Raw genomic sequence first — 26,500 nt, 5'->3', positions numbered from 1 at the left:
CAGCCTATTTTCTAAAACGTTCACTCTTAAGTTTACAGGAATGACTTGATTTATTTAATGACTCTGATTAAAAAGCTCAGTCTTATGCTACATGTTTCTACTAACAATACTGTCTGTATTCACACTGTGGCCTATAGATCCTAGAGTGTACTGGCATACTATGAACCAACTGAACTAAACCTAAAATTATATTATTTTTTTCCCCTTATTAGTCATTTCCAGAAGAAGTAAAAACAATACTGTATATATTTTAGTCTAGTCTGCTGTGGTATTAGACAACCAAAGGCTCGAAAAGTCTGTGACTGATTCCAGGTGACATTGTAAGTAGAGGCCCCCTGGTATATGACTGCATGAACAAGCTTCCTATTATGCATATCTCTAATAAATGTTACGTTATTACATCATGCTAATAGCATTGATTTCTGAATGTAGAGAAGGATAGGATGGGCCCGTTGCTATATTTGGACCAGACTTTTTTCATTGTGGAAAAAAAAAACTGTTGAACTGTCTTCAACTGTTGAACGGGTCAAGGAAACTCCACAGGATGTTGGTATAGATGTGTCAACGGCTATTATAAAGAGAAGACTACACCAGCATAACCTCAGATGGTTCACCAAAAAATGTAAACCAGCAGTAAACCTCAAAAACAGAATAGCCGGGGTTAGATTTTTCTAAAAGTACATTACAAACCGTAGAGTCCTGGAATAAAGTCTTATGGACAGATGAGGCAAACGAGATGAGTATGAACATGTACCAAGGTGAAAGAAAGATGAAAGTGTGCAGAAAGGAAGGGACTGCTCATGATCAAAAGCACCCCTTGTCATGGTTTTGGCTGATACCACCATTTATTTTCCCCTCTGCGCCTTTTCTTCAGTTATTACGGCCATTGGTTTTTTATGCGCCTTTTCTTCAGTTATTACGGCCATTGAGTTGATTGAATTATACACGTGCAAATTTCTTTTTACAATTTGCAACTGTTGGCGTTCTATTTAAACCAGAGACTGTAAAAAATATGGACAAAGCTACTGTGACGTCACCCATTGACTCTCCGTGGGTCTCTAAAACACGTTTTGAAGCTCAATGGCGGGCGCGGCCATGTTGTCGATTTGGAGCCAAAACCATAGAGTTAAGCGGTCTTGTGTTACCATGTGATTGACAGTCCGGTGCGGAAAAGCCCATCAACCTGAACGAACGATTGCAGAACGAACTTGAGGCTAGCTGACTGTCTGCCGTTATGTTTTAAAATATATTATCAAATGTTTACGGAGTTTAATTTCCATCCGTGACTGTACTGTGTCATGTAATCACGTTATATGTATGACAATAATACAATTATGTTCAGTTATCTTCAATTTATGTTTCTCAGCAAAACGAATATGCTTAGCTAGCATATCAGCTTGCCAGTGAGCTAGGTAGGCTATCCGTTGTTAGCTCACGCATTAGCAATATGAACCACAGGGGAAGAACATCGACTACACTGATGGTCAATCAATCAGAGATGTGTAGGCTGCTGGTGATTTGACTAGGCTAATTTTCATAACTGTCTGGTAGACCTGCTGTTAACCGAGCAAGTTCGTATCGTCGTAGGTTTTCGCCACAGTCAGTAACTGCTACTAGCTAGGCTACTAGGCTACGTTTGTGGTGTTCACTTGCTGGGTGACGCTAGCTGACCGTTCGCAAGTCACTTTCTACCGAATAAAAATTAACACTGTCAGCGGTGATTAACAAATCTACCAAGTATTTTAATAACTGATCTGCAAGCGTGTAAATATGACAACGCACTTTGTACAGCAAGTTTTCCACCTGGTGCATGAAGACAAAAATAATGTACATTGAATTTCTAATTATTATTAGGCTATTTTTTTCTTCTTGTAAATCATCAAAACCAATGGAGAAAAGCCAATATAGGCCTACGCAAGGAGCCCCCAGGACCGATTCTGAGAACCACTGTCTTAAAATACTCTTGTCGGCCTCTTAAATGCTAAAAACATGTTCCTTTCTAAATGCCAGTCTTACAAAGATGGTTAATTTTGTTAAATTGTGTGTGTGTGATTTCATCGTGTGTTGTATGTTACTCAGCAAATAGACCTTAAGACTCTTAACTCGCTTCGTGAAACTGAAAATGTTGCAGTGTTTATCCCAAAATCGGGATTATAGTAGCTTTGTCACATGCGTGAAGCATGGCCCAGGTAGACATTTACGGAATGTACACGACTGACAAGCCGTCAAACACGTTTGACAGATTGAATATTTGCCGGTTAGGGTCAGCTAGTCAAATGGCTTGGTAGCCGAAGTTGCGAACTGTTTCAGCATAGGCTACTGGACTACCAAATATAGCAAGCTGATTACGCTTTCTGCCAACTAATTATTTGGTTAAGTAGGCTAAAGGAAATTTAGCCTAAAGAACCCCCTGTTCAGTCGCGGTTGGTCTCCCAAAATCCCTACTCCATCACACCCCCCTCATCTGTTCAACAAGATGGCCATAGTGTATGGCTGCCACTGGAACTGGCTTAGTTGTAAATGGTAAATGGACTGCATTTATATAGCGCTTTTATCCAAAGCGCTTTACAATTGATGCCTCTCATTCACCAGAGCAGTTAGGGGTTAGGGGTTAGGTGTCTTGCTCAAGAACACTTCGACATGCCCAGGGCGGGGTTTGAACCGGCAACCCTCCGACTGCCAGACAATCGGTCTTACCTCCTGAGCTATGTCGCCCCTAGTTGTCCTCATTAATGATGTGGCTGCTGATGGCAGTGGCAGGATGGATTCTAAAGTGTACAGAAACATCTTATCTGCTCAGATAAGGCCAAATGCCTCAAAACTTGATTGGCCGTCACCTTGCAGCAGGACAATGGCCCCAAACATACTGTTAAGTCCCAGGCATGTTATACCAGCGAACGGTTAATTATGCCTGTTTAAAACGGGAAACAATGCAGACAGTAGACTTTTGTGGTGTTCCATTGTGTAGGATGTTCTCTGTCAAGAGAAGAAGCCTCACACAGCCCCATGAATAATCTACAGCTCCTGTTTAACCACAGCTCCCCCATGCGGTGAGAGCAGGAGTTACAACTGAAAAGCTTTGATGTATTTTAAAATACAGGCACATACACATAAAAATCTCAGAAATATAATGTCAAGCAGGAAATGTGACCATACTTTGTGTGTGTCTCTATACTACTAAAGCAACCAAGGAGCTTTTCAGTGCCAAAAGGTGTAATGTTCTTGACTGGTCAAGTCAAATACCAATGGTGAATCCAGTTAGACACGTGTTTCACTTACTGAAGAAAAGACTGAAGGCAAAGCACACCAGAAATAAATAGGAACTGAAGATGGCTGCAGCACAGGCCTGGCAGAGCATCACCAGGGAAGATATCCAGCATCTAGTGATGTCTGTGGGTTGCGGATTTCAGGCAGTCATCAAATGCAAAGAACTTGCCACAAAGTACTAAATATGAAGACTATTTCATATTGTGTTGATTTGCCCAGTCATGTTTGCTCTCCTAAAATGGTAGAACTATATATAAAAAGGTCTGTAATTCCTTCATGGATCATTAGATATGGATGTAAATTATCTGCTGCTGTAACACCCAAATTTCCCCACCTGGGGATTAATACAGTCTATCTTATCTTATTTTATCTTATCTCATTAAATATCGTCAAATTAAAGATGATAGTCAATAATTTAATCTCCTATTCATTGCTGTATTTCAAATCCAATGCTCTGGAGTACAGATCCAAAAAAAAAAAAAATTGTATCACTCTCCCAATGTCTTTGCATGTAACTGTAAGTGACCAACACATTAGGGCCAGTTTAACAGGAAGCTTGCCCAGAGTGAAAGAACATCAAAGAAGGACATTAAAACCATCTAATCTTTGAAAAACTAAATTGGGAAGTATATCCCAGAGATTATAGGGTTAACCATGTATCTTTCTATCCAACTTTACATTACAGGCATTTAGCAGACGCTCTTATCCAGAGAGACTTACACAACTTTTTACATAGCATTTTACATAGTATCCATTTCGGTTAAGTACCTTGCTCAAGGGTACAACAGCAGTGTCCTACCCGGGAAACCCCTGCAACCTTTCAGTTACAAGCCCAGTTCCTTACCCACTGTGCTACACTCCGTCCTACTAATATTAATTACTTGATTTAAAAACTATAATCTAACACATTCTGTCCTTGATTCATTGTTGATTGCTTCTTTTTTTATACTATGGGTTTATTTATCCAGATGAAATTGCAATCTATCGAAAGTAGTTGACATATGACACATAGTTTTGGGGGCCTCTAGTGATGAAAAAACATATGACACTCTTGCAAGATTTCCTCCATTTGTAACAGAGTCCTAGAATGCAGAAAGAGATCTCTCGCTAACTATGAATTAAATGTACTCCTAATTGCATCAGCAATATGATTCAAATTCATATCCCTCATACCCTTGCTGGTTTTATTAATCCCTGTCCCCAGGTAGGTAACCGTGTCCCTTACAGGGAAGTCAGGTATTGTCGAGCCAGGTGAGCATTTCCGAGCATATTTTCTCATGTTCACAATCAGATCCCCATGTGGAAAATAGTACTCTCAGCACACTTTATATAAACTTTAATAATACTTCAAGTATAAAATAATATAGTTCAGGTATATTTTGCCATACCATTTTTTCACATGGGTGATGAGAACCTTTCAACAGCTTTTAGAGCTTCTTGTACCTGGCTTTCATTTTCTGACTTTGGCAAGAGAAGCAGGTGGCTACGTCCGTTTCCTAACGTAGAGCTCTGTGTGCAAAAGGGGCAGACCCAGGCAGTGAGGTTCCCACATCAATATGGCTGTGGTTGCAGACAGTTGCTGTTCCAAATTTGGGTGTGGCAATTAGACATTCTCAGCCCCAGGTTACATTTCTATGAGAGCTTTTTTGAGATTGGTCAACACCAGTATTAGGCCGTTAAGCTTTTTTGGCCACAAGTTTATTTTGAGTTGGAACTTTCGCTCCGTACATACCCCTGCTGCCTGAATAAAACATACATGTCTTTACTATGATGTTATGTCATTAAACTACATTAAGCCTTAGTTTTCACCTAAATTACAACTTTGATGGTTAAAAAAAACTTCCTGATTTATCTTGCACATTCCTCTCTGAATATAGTGAAGTCTCATGACTTTTTCAGTTTTTCTGTTTAAAATGATCTCATTAAGCCCTCTTTTTTGCAGTTGTTCACTAAATTAATTTTTAAAAACTGAACAGATATACTTTTTTTCACCATTACTAAGGCCTATGGTGTCCAGTGTCCAACACATGGGAACACATTCATTTTTTTCCATCAATATCAATTTTTTTTTTTTGTCCGCCATAAGCGGTTTTCACATTAGGCCTTTTAGAATGTCCTTTCGTGTCCTTCGTATTTCTTGATTTTCACATGCAAATTGAAAATCCTTGAGACTGAGTTACATTTACAAATGTTTTGAGGTCTGGCGATTTCCTCCTCCTTCTCAGTCTGTCCTCAAGAATAGTTTGCTTCCTGAACCACATTTTTCACGGCACACTGTATTTTCTTTTATCTCCTCCTCTTTCTTTCTAGCAAGGTGGTTAAGGTGTACGAAAAGTCCTGGCAATGGCCACAGCAGCGCAAACTTGCAAACTTTAGAAAGCTTTCAGACTCAGCATAAAAATAAAATTTAATAGAATAAAAACATAATTAAATTACTGACAATTAAAGCTAATTTATTTGTTTATTTGACAAGGTCAATGCCTATTAATAACATTTCTGCAAACGTGACTTAGCCAGGGAGGCTAAATTTTCATGTGTTGGCCAAGGGCTATATGCCGTTTGACTGGGGAAGGAAACCTGTGTACCCAGAGGAAACCCACAGGAGCACAGGGAGAACAGGCCAACTCCATGCATAGGGGATCTGGGCTGAACCCCCTTCCTGTGAGGCAGCAGTGCTAACCAATGTGCCTCCATGCTGCAGTTAGCAACAGCTGGGTTACTTCAAAAAAAGGATTAACTTGAAGAATGAGTTTGGTGATGAAATGAACTTTTGAACAGGACAAGACAATACTGGAGTTTCAGTATGAACAAGTGATCTCCTCTTTACAATAGCTGAAGCAAATCTTTTGTACTTACAGCGTGAACATAAACCTTTTATATCTGCTGGTAACACAGATACAATATCAGCATCTTTTACTCTCCAGATAGCAGAAACAAGATGCACAGTTAGCATCACAGGAATTTATTTTGAGCTGAGAAAAAATGGAACATTTTTAATAATTAATGACTGAATAATTCATCATATAAAACATGAGCTAAGGCAACAAAGTAATTGCCCAAACAATTCACTTAAGATAAATCCAGCACAGTCTGCACATTTCTCATCAATCAACAGAAAAATTATGAAACATTGTGACAAGTAGCGCATAAATTGTGTTATTTTGTCTTGCTGCAGAAAAAAAGATCTTCAAACGAAATGTGATGTAATAAACATTTAGGAAGCACTGTTCTTACGGAGGCAAATATTTCTGTTAATGTTTCCCCAAAATGAGAAGGTTGGGTAGAAATGACAAACCCTGCAAGTTTACAATGAGAGACAGAAACACAGGATTTTCAAACCTAATTGACTGCCTGTCTTTGTTTGCCTCTCTTTCCATCTCCACACAAGCAGTTCTCAGTCTTTCACCCATGCAGTACTCTTTCTTCACATTTGTATCTCACTTCGCTGTCCACCAGTCTGTCTTCCTGACTGTTCTTCTGTCTGCTCTTCTGTCTTTGTCGTCTCTCTGTCTTGAGTTGTTTCTTGATATCCAGATGAGCATAGGTGATGTACGAGGACACATCTCTCTGCAAAGACATGCATGGATGTGATTTGTAACTTTAGCTAAATGAAATACTTTATTCTGTTATGGGAAGATGCTGTTCATGTGACAGTACATGTGAAATGCTTACGCAAGAGTTCAGTGTTGGTGACGCTTCTGTCGCTGATGGTTCTGAACCTGAAACACAGGGGAGTAACACACCTCTAATTTCTCATACCTCTATAATTTCTTTCAGTCACTGTATGTAGTGTTTACTGGCATGTCATTCACACATTTTCTTCTTCAGTGTTAGGGGAGCATGAACAGCATACCTTTGTGCTGGTGGCAGAGACAGTGATAGATGAGCAGGGTGAGAAGGCACACACAGAGCACACAAAAGGCTATTTCACCAGATAGGACTCCATTGCACCATTCTGAAAATCACATAGAACCATATTGGACTATTATAGTAGCTATACACAAACATACTGACAATCAAGGCTATTATATTAAATTTACAATGACATATTGGACACATTCATACATTCATTCATAAATTCATTGCCATGGAATTATGAAGTACGTTTCAAGTGCAATAACATCCATAGACAGCAGGTGGCTGTCTTGTGGTTAGATTGTAGTGTGCCATGTTCTCATGCTGGTTGCCTACGTCTACCTACATGCAGATGTTTAGCTTTTTAAAAAATAAGATGTATAAGCACAGCCTGTTAATGTCCTTAATTGTTTATTCAAATGATGACTATTAATAATAGGATGTCATTTAGATAGACAGACAGACCGACAGACAGAAAGACAGATAGACAAAGTGTGTACTCGTACTAACCAGAGTCAGTATGGGTTCGTTGACGGAATGAAAACTTTGGGCTCTGAACAGAGACATTCACCCCAACCTGGACCTCACACCACAATTCTTCATCCATTTCCACCATCTTATCTGGGTACCCGTACTCGTGCTCGTACTCATACTCATCTTCATCCTCATCCTCCCAGTCAGACTTCACTTTTAGTCCAATTCGCAACTGGCTCTCTACCCTGTACCTGTAAACAATAAAGCAGGAAGTCAGAGAGAAGCATAGACTACTTGTACATCTTTCTTTCCTTATGCACACTATATGACCAAAAGTGTCTGGACACCCCTTGGTCTGGGCCTGTTTTTCATGGTTTTGGCTCGGCCCTTTAGTTCCAGTGAGGGCAAATCTTAATGCTACACCATACAATCACATTCTAGACGATTATGTGCTTCTCCAACGGGGGGAAAAAATTGGGTTCAAAAAGATTAGAATTATTTTCATGGACTTCGTAAATATTATTAATTTAGAGACATATTGCATATTTAAGCCTGTCATACCCATGCTCACCCTCTTCCTTACATTTTTTTTTGTAAGGAAGAGGTAAAGGAGGGCTAATGTTTATCTATAAACAGTAAGCAGCTCTGTAGAGTCAGGGACTATTTTACAGCGTGCAGGCCACACATTACTACAAGAGAACAAGCACCAGTCAGAGGACAGATGCGTCTCTCACTGATAGTAACTGCACTGGGCACCTTGTTAATGGGTGGAGTTCATGCAAGGTTAACTCAAGATGACTTAGCACACCCAACCCCTGGTAGGATGAGGCCAATTCTGCCCTGCACTGCGGACTGCAGGTTATAGTTAGGTAATGACAGGTTCAGACTTACGATAGCTATGTTTATGCCTTCACCAACTGACTGACTCAGAAGGCCTCAAATGCATATTTTTATGCAAAATAAGAATAGTCCATTTGAATGCAAAAATTTCCCTGAACCCCACTTACCCTCTCTCGGTGGCTGACAAAGACGAGGTCTGGCCAGTTTTTTCCCATGATTCGCGGGTCGACCGCCAGTAGATATTTACCCAGGGGGCACTGAGTCTGGTCGCTACACAGCGCAACTCAGTGTGCCGTACATCCAGGAAGTCACTCGCTTTAGTCTCATACCTCCATTTAGACATAAACTCTTGACTACTGTTTGACGTTTGAGCTTCACTCCAATCCAGCTCTGGGCTTCCACCCTCACCTGTCCATTCATTCAGCAAATGCAATTCACTGCTGTTTGTCCAGACATCTGCTCAAGAACAATACAACAGATTAGGGCAAATAAATGTTAAATAATTCTCCTTCATCTTTACAGGTTTTTGTTTAATTTCAGTGTCTACTAATACATAGTGAAATGGATGAACAGAATACAATTAAGCTGAAAATATTTAAAATTATTTCAGAACAATGTGCCATCAGGATTAAATAAATGCTCCCCACAGTCACATCTGAATTCTCAGCTCAGTTTAATTTGTCTCAGGATCAGTGAAAGGATACCATAGCAACAATCCTTCTGAATTACAGGTACAGGTCACATTGCATCTTCAGGTTGAATTTGTTGCCCAAATGTTTGCTTTTTTAATTAATTATTAATGAAAACATTCTGCTACTAGAAGAGCCCTTTTCTGCCCTATTGTGCCATAAATAGATGCAATTTCAACAACAGATTACAAAACAAACCAATTAGCTACAGTTTAGTATAGCTGCAGATATATTCCTAAAATTACATATTTGTTGAACGGGCAACTCCAAATATATAGGAAACACCAAACATAGCATCCCTCTCTGTGTTGTACTTCTCCTCGCTGTTCTCGATGAAACTGCGAGCTCATGCTCTCAAGTTCAAATTTGTAGTGAAATGATTCAGAATTGCTTGTCTGATTTCCTTGCATCTTGAACCAATTTACGGGCATTACAGTTAAACCACAGATGCCTCTAGCTGAAGACATCTTTCCGACATGCATGCCATCACCTTAGCCACGATTCCTTATGAAACATCCGTAAGTTCGGCCGTCCGTATCACTGAAGCTCTGGCCAAACATGTTCCAACAATCATCCCTCTTTTGTCTGAAGTCTCTGAAATCTTTTTATTTCAGCTAAAATAATGGGCAAGTGGGCCTGGATAGATTTATTTTATTAACAATAACGTCAAGCATTCTGGGTTGTCTGTGGCTTAATGAACTCAGGATCCAGGATCCGGAAAGTGGCAACATTGTGTTTTGTTCCAACTTTTTTTTATTTTTTAATTACACATCTCACTCGCACACATATCCAGACATACGCACACACACTCATAGCCTACATGCATCCACACACGTGCATTTATTCCAATTTCAATAAACGTTTTTTCTTTACAAACATTCGTTGTGGTCTCCGTTTTGTTTGATTAGTCGGATCCCATTCGCAACAAATTGCACGTTTGTTTGAAGTTTCTACCAACCATAAACAGTTTTTACAGTTGTAACCTACTTTTGATTTATCGGAGAAGATTTTTTCAGCCTAGTATTCTTCGCCCATTAAAACTCGTTTGCTGCCCAGTGCCTTAACACTAATAAATGAACACATGGTTGGCCACACCTGAAAAATTAAATCTGAGCCGCTGCCGTAGTGTGGCCTATTGGACACAATCTTGGTGTTTTTTTTAATAGTTATTCATGCTTGAGTACCCTGTGTGGATCCCCGTGACACCACAATCGGTACACTTGGGGGGTCTTTGATCTAATCGCGACTGCAAGTGACATAATGTCTCTCAGTACAACCAAACTTGTCTGGAAACCCTGGATGTTGAGAATCCTTCTCTCAGCATTCCATAGTTTTGGGAGACGCATACATATGGCAAGACGTTCAATATTTGCATCACATATGCAAGTCAGTCTGCTTCTCTACCCCTCGGCTGATTAATAGACCTTATAGCCTACTATGATGCCTTTAAAATTTTAGGCTGAGCCCACCAATTCCTTAAAACAATGCAACTCCAATCCAATAAAGTTTTGATCAAATTCAACCTCTTCGCCAAGCAATGAATAAACAGCACGATGGTTTTGTGCCTCCAGGACTAAGGCTGAAAACCACTAAGGTGGACTACAAGCCTTGTCAGCCACTGTTTTAGGCTGCATGTGCGAAGTGTGTTTGGTCAGCAATTTATGTGTTTTTACATAGATTCCTTGTAAGGATCCTATTCTGACATTTCCCCACAATTTAGACCAAAATATAATTTTTTCGGGTCAAAACTACTTGGGGACGTGGTTTTTACTCACCTCCGACCGTTAAAACGGTCCCATTATCGGTAAACTCGAGGTAGCTACTGAGGTACTCTCCACAGTAATACCGCCCAGAATCCCCTGATTCCACCTGTAAAATCGTAAGGGCAACCCAGATATCGTCTGTTCTTTTGCTGGTGAATCGGCACGGCGATTTCTCGCATTTAGTATCGATAATTTGCACCTCTTCCGAATTCATTCGAACCCAGCGGACAAGCTGGTCGTAACAGCCACCGCCCTTGGAACACTGGCAACTGAGTGTGACATCCTCACCCGCTCTGGCGAACACGATCGAGCAAGAGACGGAACCCGCTGCAATAAACAAAGAGGTCGAATTAAAACAGAATCTCTGACAAGTGCCAAAATACCCAGATTATATTTATGTATTTATATTTTTATACATTTGAAATATATATAGGCTAATTTAGTACTCACTGCAGGACAGAGCGAAGAGTATGAAATGGAGAACCTGTGGCATGTCCGCAGAACCAGGTGGTGGAAGTGTGTCAGTCCGGGTTCGTCTGCCAGATAAGACGGACTGCTTACAGATATGCGTGCTCACGCCAAAAGCCAAAGGGCGAGTTTCCGTTCAGAATGGAACACACTTTCGCCACACACACAACCGTTTCTCTGCCATTTCGAACGCTCGAAACTGAAAAAACCCGCAAAAATAACCGCAATTAAACTGTTTGAAAGAGAAGCAGGCCGTCCAAGGCTGTGTCTCAACCATCTCAGACGTTAACTGTTTGCGCACAAACAACAGCGAGGCTGCGTGGTTTTTTAATCTGCCGACTGCTTTTAAGAAACAAAAGCCCACCAAAATTCTAACCACGCTGAAACCACTTGTTATCTACTTCTTTGGCCTTTAAGGACAAGCACAACTCCATGCATGCGGGCTTGCATGAAAAAAAACAAAAAAAAAAAAAACAAAAGAAAACAAAAACGGCTCTAATGTAAAACACTGAGTAATTTTCTCACGGTCTCAATTTATCATTATGCTAATAACGCAATGTGTTATCAAATAAAAAAAATTGTAGATTTACTGTTTTAGCTTTGCATTTTTTTTTCTTTCATCAACATTATTATTAATAATAATAATAATAATAATAATAATAATAATTACATTTATATAGCACTTTTCCAAATGCTCAAAGTGCTTTACAGTGAAGGGGAACTCACCTCACCCACCACCAATGTGTAGCACCCACCTGGGTGAAGCACGGCAGCCAATTTGCGCCAGAACGCTCACCACACATTAGCGAAGGTAGAGAGGGAGAGAACATTTATTTAGCCAATTAAGTCTGGGGATGATTTTTAGTGGCAAGTTTGCGAGAGCCAGATCTGGGATTTGGCCAGGACAAATCACAATGGGTACTAATTAACACTAACAGCTGCTGAGTACCACACATCAAATTTCTTATGACAAGCTCTATGTATCTGAGCTATTTATGTTTCCATATAAATAATATCAAGGAAGCTATTCACCCAATGAGACCTGGGGTCTCATTTATAAAACAGACTTACGATCAATTTTGATCTTAAGTATGACTTACGCGGAAATCCAAGTAGAAATAAAACCTTACTTTGACGTGGAAATGATCTTATGTCTACGCAAAGTCTAGACTTGACGTAAGTTATTTTCCTGCTGGTTATGTATGGCTATTTATTCCCCCCTTGCAGTTTAAGGTTAGGGTTAGGGTTTCTTTTTCAGTTCTGTCTTGCTGCCCCACCTCATTCACTGCAGCGGCGACATACTCCCAAGCTACCTGTTTGGCTTTGTTTGTCAACCCACTATTTAGTCCACCAAATAATACGTGCTGCCTGTCTTCAATCTCCTATACCATAGTCGTGATCGCGTCTTCCAAAAAGTTTGCTTTTCTCTTTTGGTCCATGGTTATTCCTGACTAAACCCTTATTTGTGCTAGCATTATATAAGGGGAAATTGCTGATTGTAAGGCACGTTCAGGTGCCGTCAATTTTAAGTTCATTTGAGATTTATAGATCACTGGTAAGTAAGTTACAAATGGGCTTCTTAGAACCTGCGTAAGCAAGGTTGTTTATGCTCAGTATCTTTTATGAATCGAACGTAAGCACACCGTCGGAAATTATCTTAAGACTAAGTTCAAGTATAAATCTAAGAACATTTTTATAAATGAGGCCCTAGGACATAGTGGTGGCTTCTACCTCTGTGCAAGCATTCTTTTAGCTGCTGTACGGTCAGCCAACGAAAGACATTTTTAAGGTAGTGATAAATCATGATAAATCATAAAAACATGAGGTGTGGAAGTGTATTGGCTATTCGTTGCGTATGCTTGTGTGCAGGGATTAGTGAAAAGTATCATGACAAATGTTGTATGATGTGACAAGTGTACCAATATACTGGGAGAGAGGGAAAGCAAACAGACAAGCCAGCCCCAGAATGGCTGAAAGGGAGTTAAATAGGGCAGTCAGCACAGGTGTGCCTCAATTGAACTCTTCCCAACCTCGCCCACCAGCTTCCTGTTCAGGAACTCAAGAGAACCTGACAAAACCAGGCAAGTGGAGCAAGGCAGCCATCACATTATTATTATTATTATTATTATTATTATTATTATTATTATTGTGTATTTTATTACTGAATTTATGAAAAGCCTTATTCCTCATGATATACTACGCAAACCCAGACCAACTCTTCTCTTGTGTCCTTTTAGGACATACCAAAATTGTACCCTGGTCAAAAGGCAACCAATAGCCATTGTACGTTTTGGGTTCATAATCAAAGTTTGTGGCATGAAACAATCACATTGTGATGATCATGGAGATTATGTCTGCAATTATGCCACCAGCCTTTTAAATTAAGTTTGTGCACAGCTACACATTCCAGCATGGTCAATGTATCGTTGTCAAATTTTACTAAAAAATATACATTTTGTCAACAAAAATGGGATTGGTTTCTCCTCAAATTTGCCTCAGCTGGAAGTCGCTCGTGTGCCCTGTTTTTTGTTGTTATTTCTTGAGATACACAGTTTCCTTATGGTGCTCATACAAAATGAGCTAACAACTTTTTACATAATGCATTTGTGTACCTGCATTGTACATGACCAGCACACTCCTGCCAGTCCTGATGTCCTTTCAAATGACAGGACGCTCCACTGAGAACTCTGTTTTATAAATGTTAATCTAAAAGCAAAAGATATTTAACTTTGTATTGCAACCTGAATTTAATATAGGCCAGTCTAAGCTCATCTAAAAAATGACATTATAGGCCTTGATGAAGAAGCTTACTGAAATTGTACAGTCACATTGCAATGCATCACCTGTGGGTTGAGCTATTTTGCAAAGGTGGTGGACCACTTCCCTTGCATGACTGCCTGATAGTGTTGTTGCCTGTGTACATAGCTCTTTCTTGCTGCAAGGCTATAATTACAAATGTTTCCATGGTCTGACATGGCACCACAGTGATGACCACAGTATTTCTGAGAAATAGAAAAAAGAAACAGTTTGAAAAAAGTTTGATTAAACATTGTCATTTGCTCTTGTCAAGATTTTTTTATTTCATTCAATTGCAATAAGTTTGTCACAATAAAAAACACAATTTACAATACAATTATACAACATAAACCTTTAACTTAAATTAAGGCCTGATAAAACTACTCAAATCAAATCACTCAAAGTAACGAAACTGCGCAGCATCATCCTCTAAGCAAGCACAAGTGTAGAGAGCCGCAAATGGGCCAAAAATGTTTTTAATCTGCAAATACTGCTGTGACATCTACAAAGTAAAGAAAATAAAGAAATGCTCCTTCAAGTCCTATTGGATTTTAGACATTCAACAGATGCTCTTGTCAGAACAAATTACTTTCTTTGAACACTCAATCCATTTTTACAGCTGGATGTGTACTGAAACAGTGCAGGCACATTGTGCCAAAGTACAGTGGTAGAGTCTCATTGGGGAATGAAACCTACAACCCCTGAGTTACAAATCCCGATCAGATCCCGTATGTGCTGTCCATTCCCTGAGAGAGAGAGAGAAAGAGAGAGGGATGGGGAGAAATGTTTTTTTTAATGGAAATACTAAGAGTTGTGGAATAAATTTTCCATGCGATATTATGAAAAAAAGAGTTACCAAAGAGTTAAGTTACTGAAAGCGCATTCTTCACTCCAGCATTATACTTGATATGTTTCAGGAGACAGTTGTATTGAATATCTGACCTGTGCTATAGGGCTCTACTTCCTCCGTCTCCAGGCCCACAGCCCACTGGCTGTCACAGTCACCAGCAGCAGCACCACAGCCAGGGGAAATAGGTACCGCAGCAGCTGGCACTGATCCTTGCCTGAAGCTGGCACTGATCCTTGCACTGAAAAAGCATCTCAATATGACAAAGCAACTTATAATTACACAGACTCTGAGAATGAGTGTTATAGATCCAGGACAGATAACAATCTCAGGTTATTGTATCTTCGATGAGTATAGGTCTCTAAGCCTTAACCTAAGATATTATATTGTAGACTGTGTATGTATTATACATGACTCAATTGTCTTATTGCTTTACTTTCTAAAAGTCCACATTTTTACCATTGTAATGTGCATGCAAGTAAATGGGACTGTAGGCTACAATTACAGATTGTATTGCAAGTGACAATAATTATATATATTCTTAATAAATTTGTCTGCCACTGTCACCGCCTTAGTTATGAAAGCTTTGATACATTCCAGTTCCAATTTTGTTTTGCAAAATTATCAACCATTCAAATTTAAATTAGTAGCACCTCATTACAGCTGATTCTCCCCATGCTTGATTCTAAAATTTAAATAGCATTTTGGGCATTTTTTTTTTTTTTTTTTTTTTGCTGAATAATGAACTGCGAGACACTCTTAACTAGATTGAAATCATGGGTTGGTGGGAACGTGAAATAGGCCACTGCGTGAATTCATAATACACTATGAAGCTACCTGCAATTATTACATTGAAAATTTGGTTAGAATAATAACTAGACAAAGATGATAAAGGAATGGCAGACAGGACCTGATAAGATAAAGGGAAAAAAGAGGGAGATAAAAAAACATTTTCTTACTATCTTGCATGACCCGAGTTCGAATAATGACTCCAGTGATGTGCGTACATACACAGTTCAAAGCACGGATCCCGTCTTTCAAAGAGAGGATGGAGGACCGTATGAATGCGCCGTGCTCATCTACAAAAGTTTCAGCCTGCAACATCAGCTTGTCTTTGGCATCATCTATTTCCCACTGTGGATCACTCCAGGTTGGATCCCCGCCTTTCAATTCACAAACAACGGCCCCTGTGCGATTGAGGAACACGCGCATTACAGGGAGGCTCTTGGAATCTGAAGAGAAAGAGAGACGAGATATATAGTAGAATGGGTCTCATGAAACCACAATGGGAAATTAAAATTGTTCTCAACTGACCTAGCTACCTGGTTAAATACATTATAACGTGACATCGATTGGTGGACAGTCTTATGACTTTGGTATTACGCATTTGGTAAACTGGTAGCTTTACTCGTGTCCCAGAGTTAGATTAATAGCTACAGGACATCAATTTTTACCGTTGAGAAGCATGTTCTTTACAGTTTCTTTTAATTTAATTATTTTATTTTGTATTTTTTATTAATTAATTTATTTTTTTACTTCCATAGCCATTTTCATTATCTTATCTTATAGTATCTTATAGAAAATGTTTAGGTATGGATGAATTGACACTTCTGCTTTCCACAGTCCTGAGGTTGCCACTAAATAATCTAGGCATAAAGTTGCAAACCAAATAATAGTATTATCCAAGCTAGGTTTGCCAATTTATTTAGTTTTACATAGGCTCAGAAAAAAAAAAAATCATTCGCAAATTATGAGCGAATATTTTTTGCAGCTGGGGCCATGGAAGAATGGCTTTTCTGAAAAGTTGCTTAAACTGCCTAGATACATCATGTATTAACAGCCTGGTTTTTAGAACGGCTAAAATTAAAATATACCGCGAAACCCAGTCTGAATTTCAAGATAGGAGGTATTTTCTTTGTCAGTGGTGCTGTGGAATTTTGAGTTCTCGATAATTAAACAAGACAATCGATCCAGCCCTCAACAACGGCTCAGTCACTGAAGCACTGAAAGTCTTCAATAGCTGAGAATACTAAGGACAACGAGAGTGAATGGAATTCAATAAAAGAATGATCGGAGCTGATTGCCTGTACAAAGCTATTTTCTGTCATTTCCTTTACCTGTTACAGGATATGGTATTTATTTATTTACTTAGGCTAACCATGCCACATAATCAATCAGACTTATTTTGAAGTCGAAAGTCGTCATACATTTTTGGACCCTTTTGGACCGTAAAATAATAGCGTACCTCTTGAAATGGCGCCGTCCTCTTTGGTTTTTTGAAGATTTTCATTTTCTTTTCACCGCTGTCATGTCATTTCAAATTCTAGTGTAAGATTTTTTCCGATCTTATCAAATCAATGGCTGAATATTTAGACTGGCTACAGGCTACTGTTGACGTGCTTAACATTTTTCCGATCTTATCAAATCAATGGCTGAATATTTTGCCTGGCTACAGGCTACTGATGTGGTTAACATTCATATTTTTGTCCATTACAAGGCAATGGCCTGGGCAAATGTTCACGAACGGGACATTCGTTATACAGAGCCCACTGCTCATATAGGCCACTCAGTAAAAAAAGATTAAATGTTGGAATTAGAATTTACGCAGATACAAGATGAAAACTACATCTATAGCCTAGTTACAGTGAGTTTTGATAGGTTCAACATCAACGTGCCCTCGTCGCAATGATTGCAGAGACTTCGTACGGCTGATGTAGGCTACCCTTTCCGCTGCGAAATCTATCAACAATCCTGAATGACTGGCGTGTTGTTTGTTTCTAATGTTCATGCTTTTTCTATTCCGACACAGATACACGGTAAAATGCCAATGCTAATTCATTTCTTAACAAATAACTGTTGGTCACACATTCCAGAGTGGGACCAAATGGTATCTGTTAAGAGTTGTAGTAACACTGTTAAGAGTTGGATTTAACACTGGACATTTTAATGTGTAGCTGTTATAAGATGGGCCAATCAGTCGACAATTAATGTAATCCTTAATGTTGCTCACGGTTTTTCCTCTCTACAAAAACAATGTAGAGATCATCCCTCAAATAATAATCCGAACAATACATGTCCATATCTTACCTGTTATAGCTAAAACTGAGTAGGAGCCAGGTGTTAAGATGAGAATAGTGCCCGCCACGGAGAAGTAGCGTCCGGAGTCGGCGATTGTGGCGCTCGAGAAGTTTAGGTATGCAGTATCAGAGCCTCTGGGAAGCTGTCCGCTGTAAGGGCCGAACTTCGCGGTGAATGAGCTGAAGTAAGCGAGGTGCTCTACCTTTCCACTCGGTCTCAGACGGTACCAGCTAATATACGTGTAATAGCTCGATATTTCTTTGATACGGCTGTGGATGGTCACATTTTGCCCGATATCACCGAATACGATAGGAGCAGGGTTAACCAAGCCTTCAGCAGTTTCTGAGGAACAGAAAACAGAGTTAAACAAAAACAAAATACAATACAGACACGTGGAAATAACAACAACAACAACAACAACAATAATAATAATAATAATAATAATAATAATAATAATAATAATAATAATAATTTGCAAATACTCACTGTACTCGATGAAGATAATCAGAAGAAATAAAGAAACCATAGTGAAGAAATTATTGTGCACGTTAACTAAGTATATTGCTACTGTGAATAAAAGGATGCCATGTCATCTATTCTGTCATTTCTGTAATGATGTGCAAGCGAAAAACCTTGCCAAACCAAAAGTCAAAAACAACTGCACAGTTTCCCATTTTGCAAATGATAAATCTTGCTCTCTCTCCGTCTGTCAGTTTCTCTCCCTCTCTCTCTCTCTCTCTCTCTCACACACACACACACACACACACTCACACACACGCATACACACATTCTGACCCCCTGCATGCACATTTCTGCAGTGGAAACTAACTTAGATGGAAACTAATTTCAAAGGCATAGGTTGCCTGCTACAAAAGCCACCCATCCTGACACCTGAAGGTATATAGGGCAACTCTTCATCTACTCAGTGCCAATATCTTGCTGATTTGCTCTCAAGATGTCCCAGTATGTATACAACTCTTTAATACAAATTATACATTTTAAAATATATAATATTTGATATTAACTTATATTTATGAGTTGTAGTGTTTTAGTCAGGAGATCTGGTTGACAGCAATACTCAATGATACTTAATGTGACTGCATGTGAAAAAATTGCAACAAGTATGCAACAAGCTATACAAAGGGAAATGCAAATATGCACCGGGAAAAATACCTACTGCAGAGTGCAAATCAAATCAAATCAAATCATTCCGTCATAAAATAGACATCACAAAATGCCGCTACGGGCTAGTCGAAAATATGAATTCTCTGGGGTCTTTTGCACTGATCGGCGTGAACAGTTTAGAAGGGGACAGTGCGCGAGACACCCCCAGTGCGGTAGGTCTGCAGACAGTTGAGTGGAAAGAAACGAAAGGCTCTTTCTGCTGTAACTGGAAACTCAAACGGCGTAAGCAGCAGAGAACTGAACTGAAGCACTTCATGTAACAAAAAAAAAAAAAAAAAAAAAAAGACCAGTAAATTACTGGCAGAAGCGCTTTCATGTTTCTCGCTATGTCCTCATACCACAGGCTATTGTATTCTTATCTGTGCGTATTTTCGCAGTTTTTTGTTGTTTGTTGATGGTATGAGTTATCTGTACACATATTGCCCTGTAATTCTTAGAGCGTCTCAATTGCTGTGTGTGATACTGTTGGACATTTCTGGTAATTAGTTGGACATTTCTGGTCATTTCCATGACATATTCTTCTGTTATTCTGTTATTCATCACATAGTATTAGTACATAATCACACATAGTGTCAGCGTAATTATAAATAGAAGTACACGGTCAGCATTGTCAGCATAAGTAAAAGAACACTGCTCACTCACACATTTTAGTGGACACTCACACATTATCGTCTAAATAAAATGAATAACCTCTGTACTCATGTATCTGGATCCATGTAACAGCTGCACTCCTTTGTTCTCATGTCAGAACCAATGAGAGCTGAATAAACACATTTTTTATTTGATATCCTGGGATAGAGGAACCACTATTGTTTAACAAATCAGCATTTGGAGAAAGGGGAGAGAAAATGGAAGGGTTGTAACCACAATGGTTTCATGCTGTCAGCATTAGTTAACCAACATCAACTAATTTTGATGATTATAGCAAAATAAAGATCCAGTAAAAGACTGTGGTGCGGCCAAAAGAATCGTTTCCGGGCATAAAAATATTTCTGGAGGCAGCGAAGCAGGTGAACACAAGGGCGGCGAAAAGATACGCGAAGATGGATGAAAGATAAGAGAATGAGAGAGAGGGAATCTGCCACACCGTTGAGACACCTTTTCAATTGGTCGACCGTTCGAGCTGAATGAGACGGAGACGGCAGTTAAAAAAATCGAACGGAAAATTTTTTATGTAGTTAGCTATAGCCTATGCTACACTCCCTTCGGAAAGTTCCATCTTAAACCAGCCGAAACGAGTCAAAGTGGTTTTCCCATACGGAAAAATGATATAGGGAAATATATGGGAAGTACAAATATCTTAACACAGGAAAACATATTCTAAACTCTATTAGGCTATTACCTATCTATTTTTACATCATATATTTACATTTCAAATGTATAGGCTAGCAAAAATATAAATATTCAAAATAGACTACTTCTGCATATTTATGACATGTATTTAGCCTACATATATTTAAATACAGATACAAGATTTGTATTTTATAGGCCTACGAAAATATAAAATTGAAATGTTATATTTAAAATGATATACTTTAACCAGCTTTAACCAGCTTTGTCCAACTAGAGACCAGCTATGGCCAGGTAGAAGTGTTTAGAAGGTTTAAACCATTCTAAACCATCTTTAAATCCAAGCGGGTTTTAGCTGGAATTTTCAGCAGGACTACAGAAATGGTTTCATGGGTGGAGATCAGCCTATCTGTTTTCAAACCGCGTCACAACCACATCGCAACACATGCAGACTAATCGGCTATCTTATCATCAATTACAGCAAAGATCAGACCGACAGTGCCCAGGACCATGCAGTAAGTCTCCATCTCATAAAAAACACGTTTTCAACGTACAAAAATGCCAAGTTACTCAAAAGTATTGATATCAAAATCACGCCAAGTTACGGTACTACAAACAATATAGGCTATCTTGCCTCGCCGAAATGACATAAGATGTATTTCAAAGCAATGCTACCCAATATTTCCTCAATTCTTTCAAGTCACTTGTGTGATTCTCTGAGGAGATCAGGTGGCTAAGTGCTACCAGCGCTGTGCTCTGACTGCTTGGCTCTGGTTCCAGAGGAGATCCAGCACACCATAGACAGACTGCTGCGCTCCGCCAAGACGCTCAAAATTGACCTGGTGGAGCCCGACAGGTGAGAGCCGCGCACTTCACGGTAGTGTAGTATAATGGGTAAGGAACTGGTAACCGCAAGGTTGCAGGTTTGATTCCTGGGTAGGACACTGCCATTGTACCCTTGAGCAATTGGACTCAGCTGTGCAGGACCCGCAGAAGATCTCCTAGAGCAGGCTAAGTATCTGTTTTTTGCCGGTAGTGTAGCTAGATTAGACTTCTACCTGTTTTGTAGTTTGCCCAGCATTAGTTTTGGATTGTTTGTTTGTTCGCTGAACAGGTTACCCGACAGGGTTGGAGTCCTGATCTAGGTGGTCACTTCTGGCACTACGATCTTTACTTCACTCTAGTGTGTTTCTTTTGCACCTCTGCACCTTGAACTAATGCACTTGCTGTAGGTCGCTCTGGATAAGAGCATCTGCTAAATGCCTGTGATGAAATGTAACTTCATGGCACGACTGCCTTCGAACGCACTTCACAGGTTTCTGGTGTCTCCCAGCTGCTGAGCGAGGGTTAGGGTCTTCATTAAAGATTAAGGCAGACTGAATACGGTAGTGCAATAAATGCTTCCAAACAGGGGCACCATGTGGGGGTGAGGAGGTTAGAGTCCAAGGGCCCAGACGGACAGGGGCCCTTAAAATAATTGTGCTGTGATTGTGCAGGGATGGGGCTGCCTGGGGTGGTGGGGCCAATGTGAGATCTTTACATGGGGCCCCAAATCCCTGGTACCACCCCTGCTTGGAAAGATGGTAGATGCTGGAAGTGCCCAGGTTTGCAAGTGGCCACCGTCATGGGACACTTTCGCCCTGCTCTCTGTCCACGATGGGCAGTCTCCTGCCACCCAGGGGGCTTTTCCTTGTCACTGTTGCTGTTGGCTCGCTTTATGGGTGATTAAGCTGGGGTACCGTGAAGGACATTCGTGACAAATTCCCTGTAAAATGCATATAAATAAAATGTGATTTGATTTGAGCAGTGAGTGCATTTATGTATTTTGTACTAATACAGCTTTTGTCCTCCTGTCATCATTTTCCAGCACTTCCACAACTGATAGCCGTGGATGGGACACCGATCGTACTTTTATTTGTTGTCCTGTAGGCCGGCCCTAACTGTTCCTGATGGTCTGTCCATGTTGGAGGAATGTGAGAGGGCCCAGGACCCCTTCTTTGGAGTGATGGAGTACGCGATGCCCAGCCCCAGTACGATCATGCAGGTAGCGTCACTCAGAGAAAGTCTAAACAAGTAAAGGCTCTGGAAATACATGCACGCACATGCGTGTGCACACACAAGCATGCACGCGCACACACAGACATGCAAGGAAAACTACTGTTATAAAGTAAGGTGCACACCAGTTTGATGCTGTGATGGCTGAGGTTGTTATTTGTGTGCAATTGATAGCAGTGGCAGGTCCCTGAAGAAACATCCCCCCAGCGCCCCCTAGTGGAAAGACTTGGAACACCACAGAGGGACAGTGAGTGATCACAAGCCAGAATAAGAGCGATGTCATGTGCTATTTTTTGGAGGCATAAGTTAAACCTAATAATAATAATAATAATAATAACAACAATTCTAATAATAGTAATAATAACAATAATGATAATGTCTTATTTACTTAGCCCTTTCGATTTTACACTAAAAATCTCAGAATATCACCATATTGTCACCATCATTTCCTCTATTAAATAAGAAATGCCTTTGTGTATGTGTGTGTGTGTGTATGTGTGTGTGTATGTGTCTGTGTGTGTGTGTGTGTGTGTGTGTGTGTGTTTGAGGGGAGAGGTGCTGTGCTTGCTCTTTAAGTTGCCATACTCTTTCTGTATTCAAAGGCATCACTGCATCCCCTGAGTCTATCACTCTGGTAGACAGGGAGCTCGTTGTTACTCCTGCAGCAGAGGTACTGAAATCACACAAACGACATCACTGGTAATCTTAAATGTGCTGTGTCATGTCTCATGCTTAATGTTCTTATTGTTTAATTACGTTTTTTTGTGCGCCACTCCTCTTTCATCTCTCCGTCCGGTCTCCAGTTTGAAGGGGCGGACCTGCCAGAGGTCACGCCCAGGCATATGGACATAATTGACATGCTGATGGAGCAGCAGGACCAGTTTCCTGAAGGTGCGTTAAGGCCTTAAAGGTAGCGGTAATGCGTTGATCTGGACTGAAGTTCCGGGTCAAAGGGCAACGATCCGCAACGTACAAAAGTCTGTCCGTATTGTTATGAATCCCAGGAAAATATTCATTTATATGTCCATAATCGTAGGGCAGTTTGCTCCCTAGCGACACTGCCAACGTCATTCTTTACGTTTCCGACTCAGCCTCATCGTCACGCACTCTAGTGCCATTTTTCCTTCTGTTAACGCAGCGTCAGTAAGCATTTGCATTCTCAGCCTCATTGTGGTTGCATGTGTGCGTGGTAACAGGATTATATTAGCCGGGTCATATATAGTGATCGTTATTAGATCATCTTGGATCACGTCGTAGCAGAATTTGTGATATTGCTGAATATCGAACCGTTGGCTCAAGAGTCTAACTCGTATCTTGTTGTGAAGCCTGAGGTTTACACCCCTAGTCAAAGGGGAGGGGGGGGTGTCACAGAGAGGGAGCGCTGGGAGACTTTAGCCTGCTCTATGTGGGACAGCCCTGCTGCAGGCAAACCCTAATCCACTGAACTCACAGCACTGCCATGCTAGTCTCAGGCCCTGTAATGAGCATCACAGCGGAGGCTAAATTCTGTCTGTCTTTCAGAAGTGGAGGAGAGAGAGGAAGTGAGGGAGGCAGAGATATCGAGGGAACAGCAGCAGGCGGCAGTCTCCGCGTTGCAGTGAGTCACACTGAATGAGACGGACAGAGCAGAGAGAAACCGTTTGAGAAGGGGACAGCTGGCTGACATACATAGTGTAACAGTATAATGAAAAAGACTTGATAGGTGCAACAGATAGAAGTTTACTGGTTGCTAGAGAAGCGTTAATTGGGCTCACGGTCATTCTGTAGGGATTGGGCCCCAAACACGCTCTGCAGAGACAGGTGTGTGAGGATTGGAGGCGTTTTGTCATCATGTTGATGGTGATTTCCACACGCCGCTTCTGCACATTGCGTGCTGTCTTGCCGCGTTCTTCCCGGCAGGCTGGGGGTCACCGCGGTGACTGCCGAGGATCTCACCTTGCTGCCGGAGAGGGAGGCGGAGACACCTGCGCCGGCCCCGCCCTCGACCCCGCCCCTGCCCCTGCCCCCACTGGAGACCACCCCGGTGTCTGTCATTCCACTGCCCTCGTCCCCTGAGGGAGAGAGGGAGGGGGAGACGGAGGAGAGACGGAGGCGGAAGGAGAGAGGGAGGGACAGTCCTGGTCTGGAGGTGAGTGGTGTAGGGGAAGAGTGACGCGCGCACAGTGCTGTGTCGTTTCTGAGTGACCGGGAGCAGAGGGAAGGATAAACAGTGTGTCAGTGCCGTACTGCTGTGCCTCAGTGACCGGACTGGAGTTCCCCTGGGCTCCTCTCTGCACTGCAGGGTTTAACCCTTTCCTCTCTCTCCGCAGCCAGAGCCCGCAGCTCCACCAAAGAAACCGCGGCGGCGACGGCAGCTGCTCTTCATCGACGAGCAGACTCAGATTCCCTCAGAGGAGCTGCAGGAGGCGATACAGGATCCACTGACTGAGACCCAGGCCCTGGTACCACACTGACCCTCTCAGACCCTGGCCCTGGTACCACACTGACACACTCAGACCCAGGCCCTGGTACCACATTGACCCTCTCAGACCCAGGCCCTGGTACCACACTGACATACTCAGACCCAGGCCCTGGTACCACACTGACACACTCAGACCCAGGCCCTGGTACCAGGGTTCGTACGGTCATGACAAACCTGGAAAAGTCATTGAAATTTAAAATGCAGGCCCTGGAAAAGTTATGGAAAATAATATTTTTTGAAAAGTTTTGGAAAAGTAATGGAAACACAGCTAAAGTTGCATCAAATATAATTACTAATGAATCCAATCATACAAATAGTATGTATAGTAATAAAACGTAAATTGGCACGTAACCTTCGCGGTATTTTGGTGGTGTGAGAAGTTAATTCGGTCTGGCTCAGTCTGTTTACAGGCACGCTTCTGCTAATGTAGCAGTTAGTAAACGTAAGCGCTACTGTGCCGACAATATGCCAGGGAAATTAACTTTTTTACTTCGTAGCATTGGTGCTCGCAACTTCAAAAAGTTAGCACCCACCAAAAATATAAGGAGCACAAACAATATATGCAATAGATTGTTTCTTGATAAAAAACGACAATATAACAGTACGGTTTACAAGTAACAGTTAAACTGTCACGCCTAAAATGTGTCGACTCTTCAAGGAATTGCGTGTTGTGCATTCAAACGACAAAGCGCTTCTGGTCACATTAATACCGCTAATTAAATCAATCGCCGTAAAAAAAAATGCCGTAATCGTTCGCTTCAGCTTTTCAGCTTTCGATAACGCTAATACATTGAACATAAACTTTTGTCTTCAGGTAACATTAGTTAACGCGTTAGCTCCTTGTGTCGCGTGACAGTGGAGTGCAACGAAAGGGAGTGATTGAAGGCTAATATTAACCAATTTAAAATCAGCATTAAAGGTAAGAATGTCAAGCTCACGATTGGTTAGAAGGGTCACCGTCAGCTCACAAGGGACATGCTGAGCGTATTAGCGAATGTACAGAGAAAGAGACGTTCGACTGGAAAAAGAAAAAAAAAAGCTCGCACCAGAACAATTATTTTCACTCGCACAAATGCTCCCAATTATATTTCGAGGTCGCACAGATTAAATTTCGGGAGCATATGCGACCAAAATGGTGGCAATTTCGAGCCCTGTTTGAGACATTGACAAAAATGTTAAACTATTTGAATTAAAATATGAGAGAATCTATCTAAGTGTGTCTGGTGTTTATTTGTTTTAGAGGCACCATATGTTTCAGATGCAGGCCTAATTTTACTTAGTGTTGCAATAAATAATTTTTAATTGTCCCGCTGAGATAAAGTCATTTGTTTTGGTCATGGAAATTCAGTTAAAGGTTGTGGAGAAGTCATGGAAAAGTCATTGAAAATCATTGGTGAAAAAGTGTATGAACCCTGTTTTTAGGTATTCATGT

At 40.8% G+C, this 26,500-nt stretch overlaps 3 protein-coding genes and 1 long non-coding RNA gene across 4 annotated transcripts in view; 1 reads left to right on the top strand and 3 right to left on the bottom strand.

The window, feature by feature from the left end:
- The window catches only part of LOC118220799, an 84,854-nt gene extending 66,000 nt beyond the window's left edge, over nucleotides 1–18,854 (bottom strand). The window contains exon 1 of the mRNA XM_035405068.1: nucleotides 18,564–18,854. Within this exon, the coding sequence (XP_035260959.1) occupies nucleotides 18,564–18,603 (40 nt within the window). The 5' untranslated portion in view covers nucleotides 18,604–18,854. The remainder of the gene's footprint in view (nucleotides 1–18,563) is intronic.
- Nucleotides 6,209–11,420, bottom strand: LOC118220751. The gene is made up of 7 exons (XM_035404938.1): nucleotides 11,339–11,420; nucleotides 10,901–11,215; nucleotides 8,604–8,892; nucleotides 7,633–7,847; nucleotides 7,121–7,222; nucleotides 6,940–6,986; nucleotides 6,209–6,834 (listed from the first exon to the last, which is right to left on the bottom strand). The coding sequence occupies exons 1-7, from the start codon at nucleotides 11,379–11,381 to the stop codon at nucleotides 6,670–6,672; spliced, it is 1,176 nt and encodes a 391-aa protein (XP_035260829.1). The 5' UTR covers nucleotides 11,382–11,420; the 3' UTR covers nucleotides 6,209–6,669.
- LOC118220880 lies at nucleotides 14,613–16,228 on the bottom strand. Its single transcript, XR_004764026.1, has 3 exons — nucleotides 15,959–16,228; nucleotides 15,095–15,252; nucleotides 14,613–14,898 (listed from the first exon to the last, which is right to left on the bottom strand). It is a non-coding gene; the product is annotated as an uncharacterized LOC118220880 (long non-coding RNA).
- Nucleotides 18,855–21,275: 2,421 nt separating the features above from the next.
- LOC118210724 (meiotic recombination protein REC8 homolog) lies at nucleotides 21,276–25,237 on the top strand. The gene is made up of 8 exons (XM_035387125.1): nucleotides 21,276–21,408; nucleotides 22,482–22,596; nucleotides 22,782–22,854; nucleotides 23,210–23,277; nucleotides 23,411–23,498; nucleotides 24,129–24,204; nucleotides 24,507–24,735; nucleotides 24,917–25,237. Exons 2-8 carry the CDS (start codon nucleotides 22,513–22,515, stop codon nucleotides 25,058–25,060), a joined length of 762 nt encoding a protein of 253 aa, XP_035243016.1. The 5' UTR covers nucleotides 21,276–21,408; nucleotides 22,482–22,512; the 3' UTR covers nucleotides 25,061–25,237.
- Nucleotides 25,238–26,500: the final 1,263 nt, after the last annotated feature.

The sequence above is a fragment of the Anguilla anguilla genome, chromosome 1 (assembly GCF_013347855.1).
Source record: "Anguilla anguilla isolate fAngAng1 chromosome 1, fAngAng1.pri, whole genome shotgun sequence".
NCBI lineage: Eukaryota > Metazoa > Chordata > Actinopteri > Anguilliformes > Anguillidae > Anguilla > Anguilla anguilla.
Note: the sequence above shows the minus strand (reverse complement) of the source record. Positions and strands in the feature narration are given on the sequence as shown.

Bases quoted from the DNA above. Each gene is read 5' to 3' on its own strand.
- LOC118220751 (XM_035404938.1), bottom strand. From the start codon at position 11,381: ATGCCACAGGTTCTCCATTTCATACTCTTCGCTCTGTCCTGCA. The intron at 7,223-7,632 runs GTTAGTACGAGT...TGTGATTTTCAG, and splicing joins ACGAACCCATACTGACTCTG to AATGGTGCAATGGAGTCCTA. The intron at 6,987-7,120 runs GTATGCTGTTCA...CCTGTGTTTCAG, and splicing joins TCTCTGCCACCAGCACAAAG to GTTCAGAACCATCAGCGACA.
- LOC118210724 (XM_035387125.1), top strand. From the start codon at position 22,513: ATGTTGGAGGAATGTGAGAGGGCCCAGGACCCCTTCTTTGGAGTGATG. The intron at 23,278-23,410 runs GTACTGAAATCA...TCCGGTCTCCAG, and splicing joins TTGTTACTCCTGCAGCAGAG to TTTGAAGGGGCGGACCTGCC. The intron at 23,499-24,128 runs GTGCGTTAAGGC...TCTGTCTTTCAG, and splicing joins GCAGGACCAGTTTCCTGAAG to AAGTGGAGGAGAGAGAGGAA.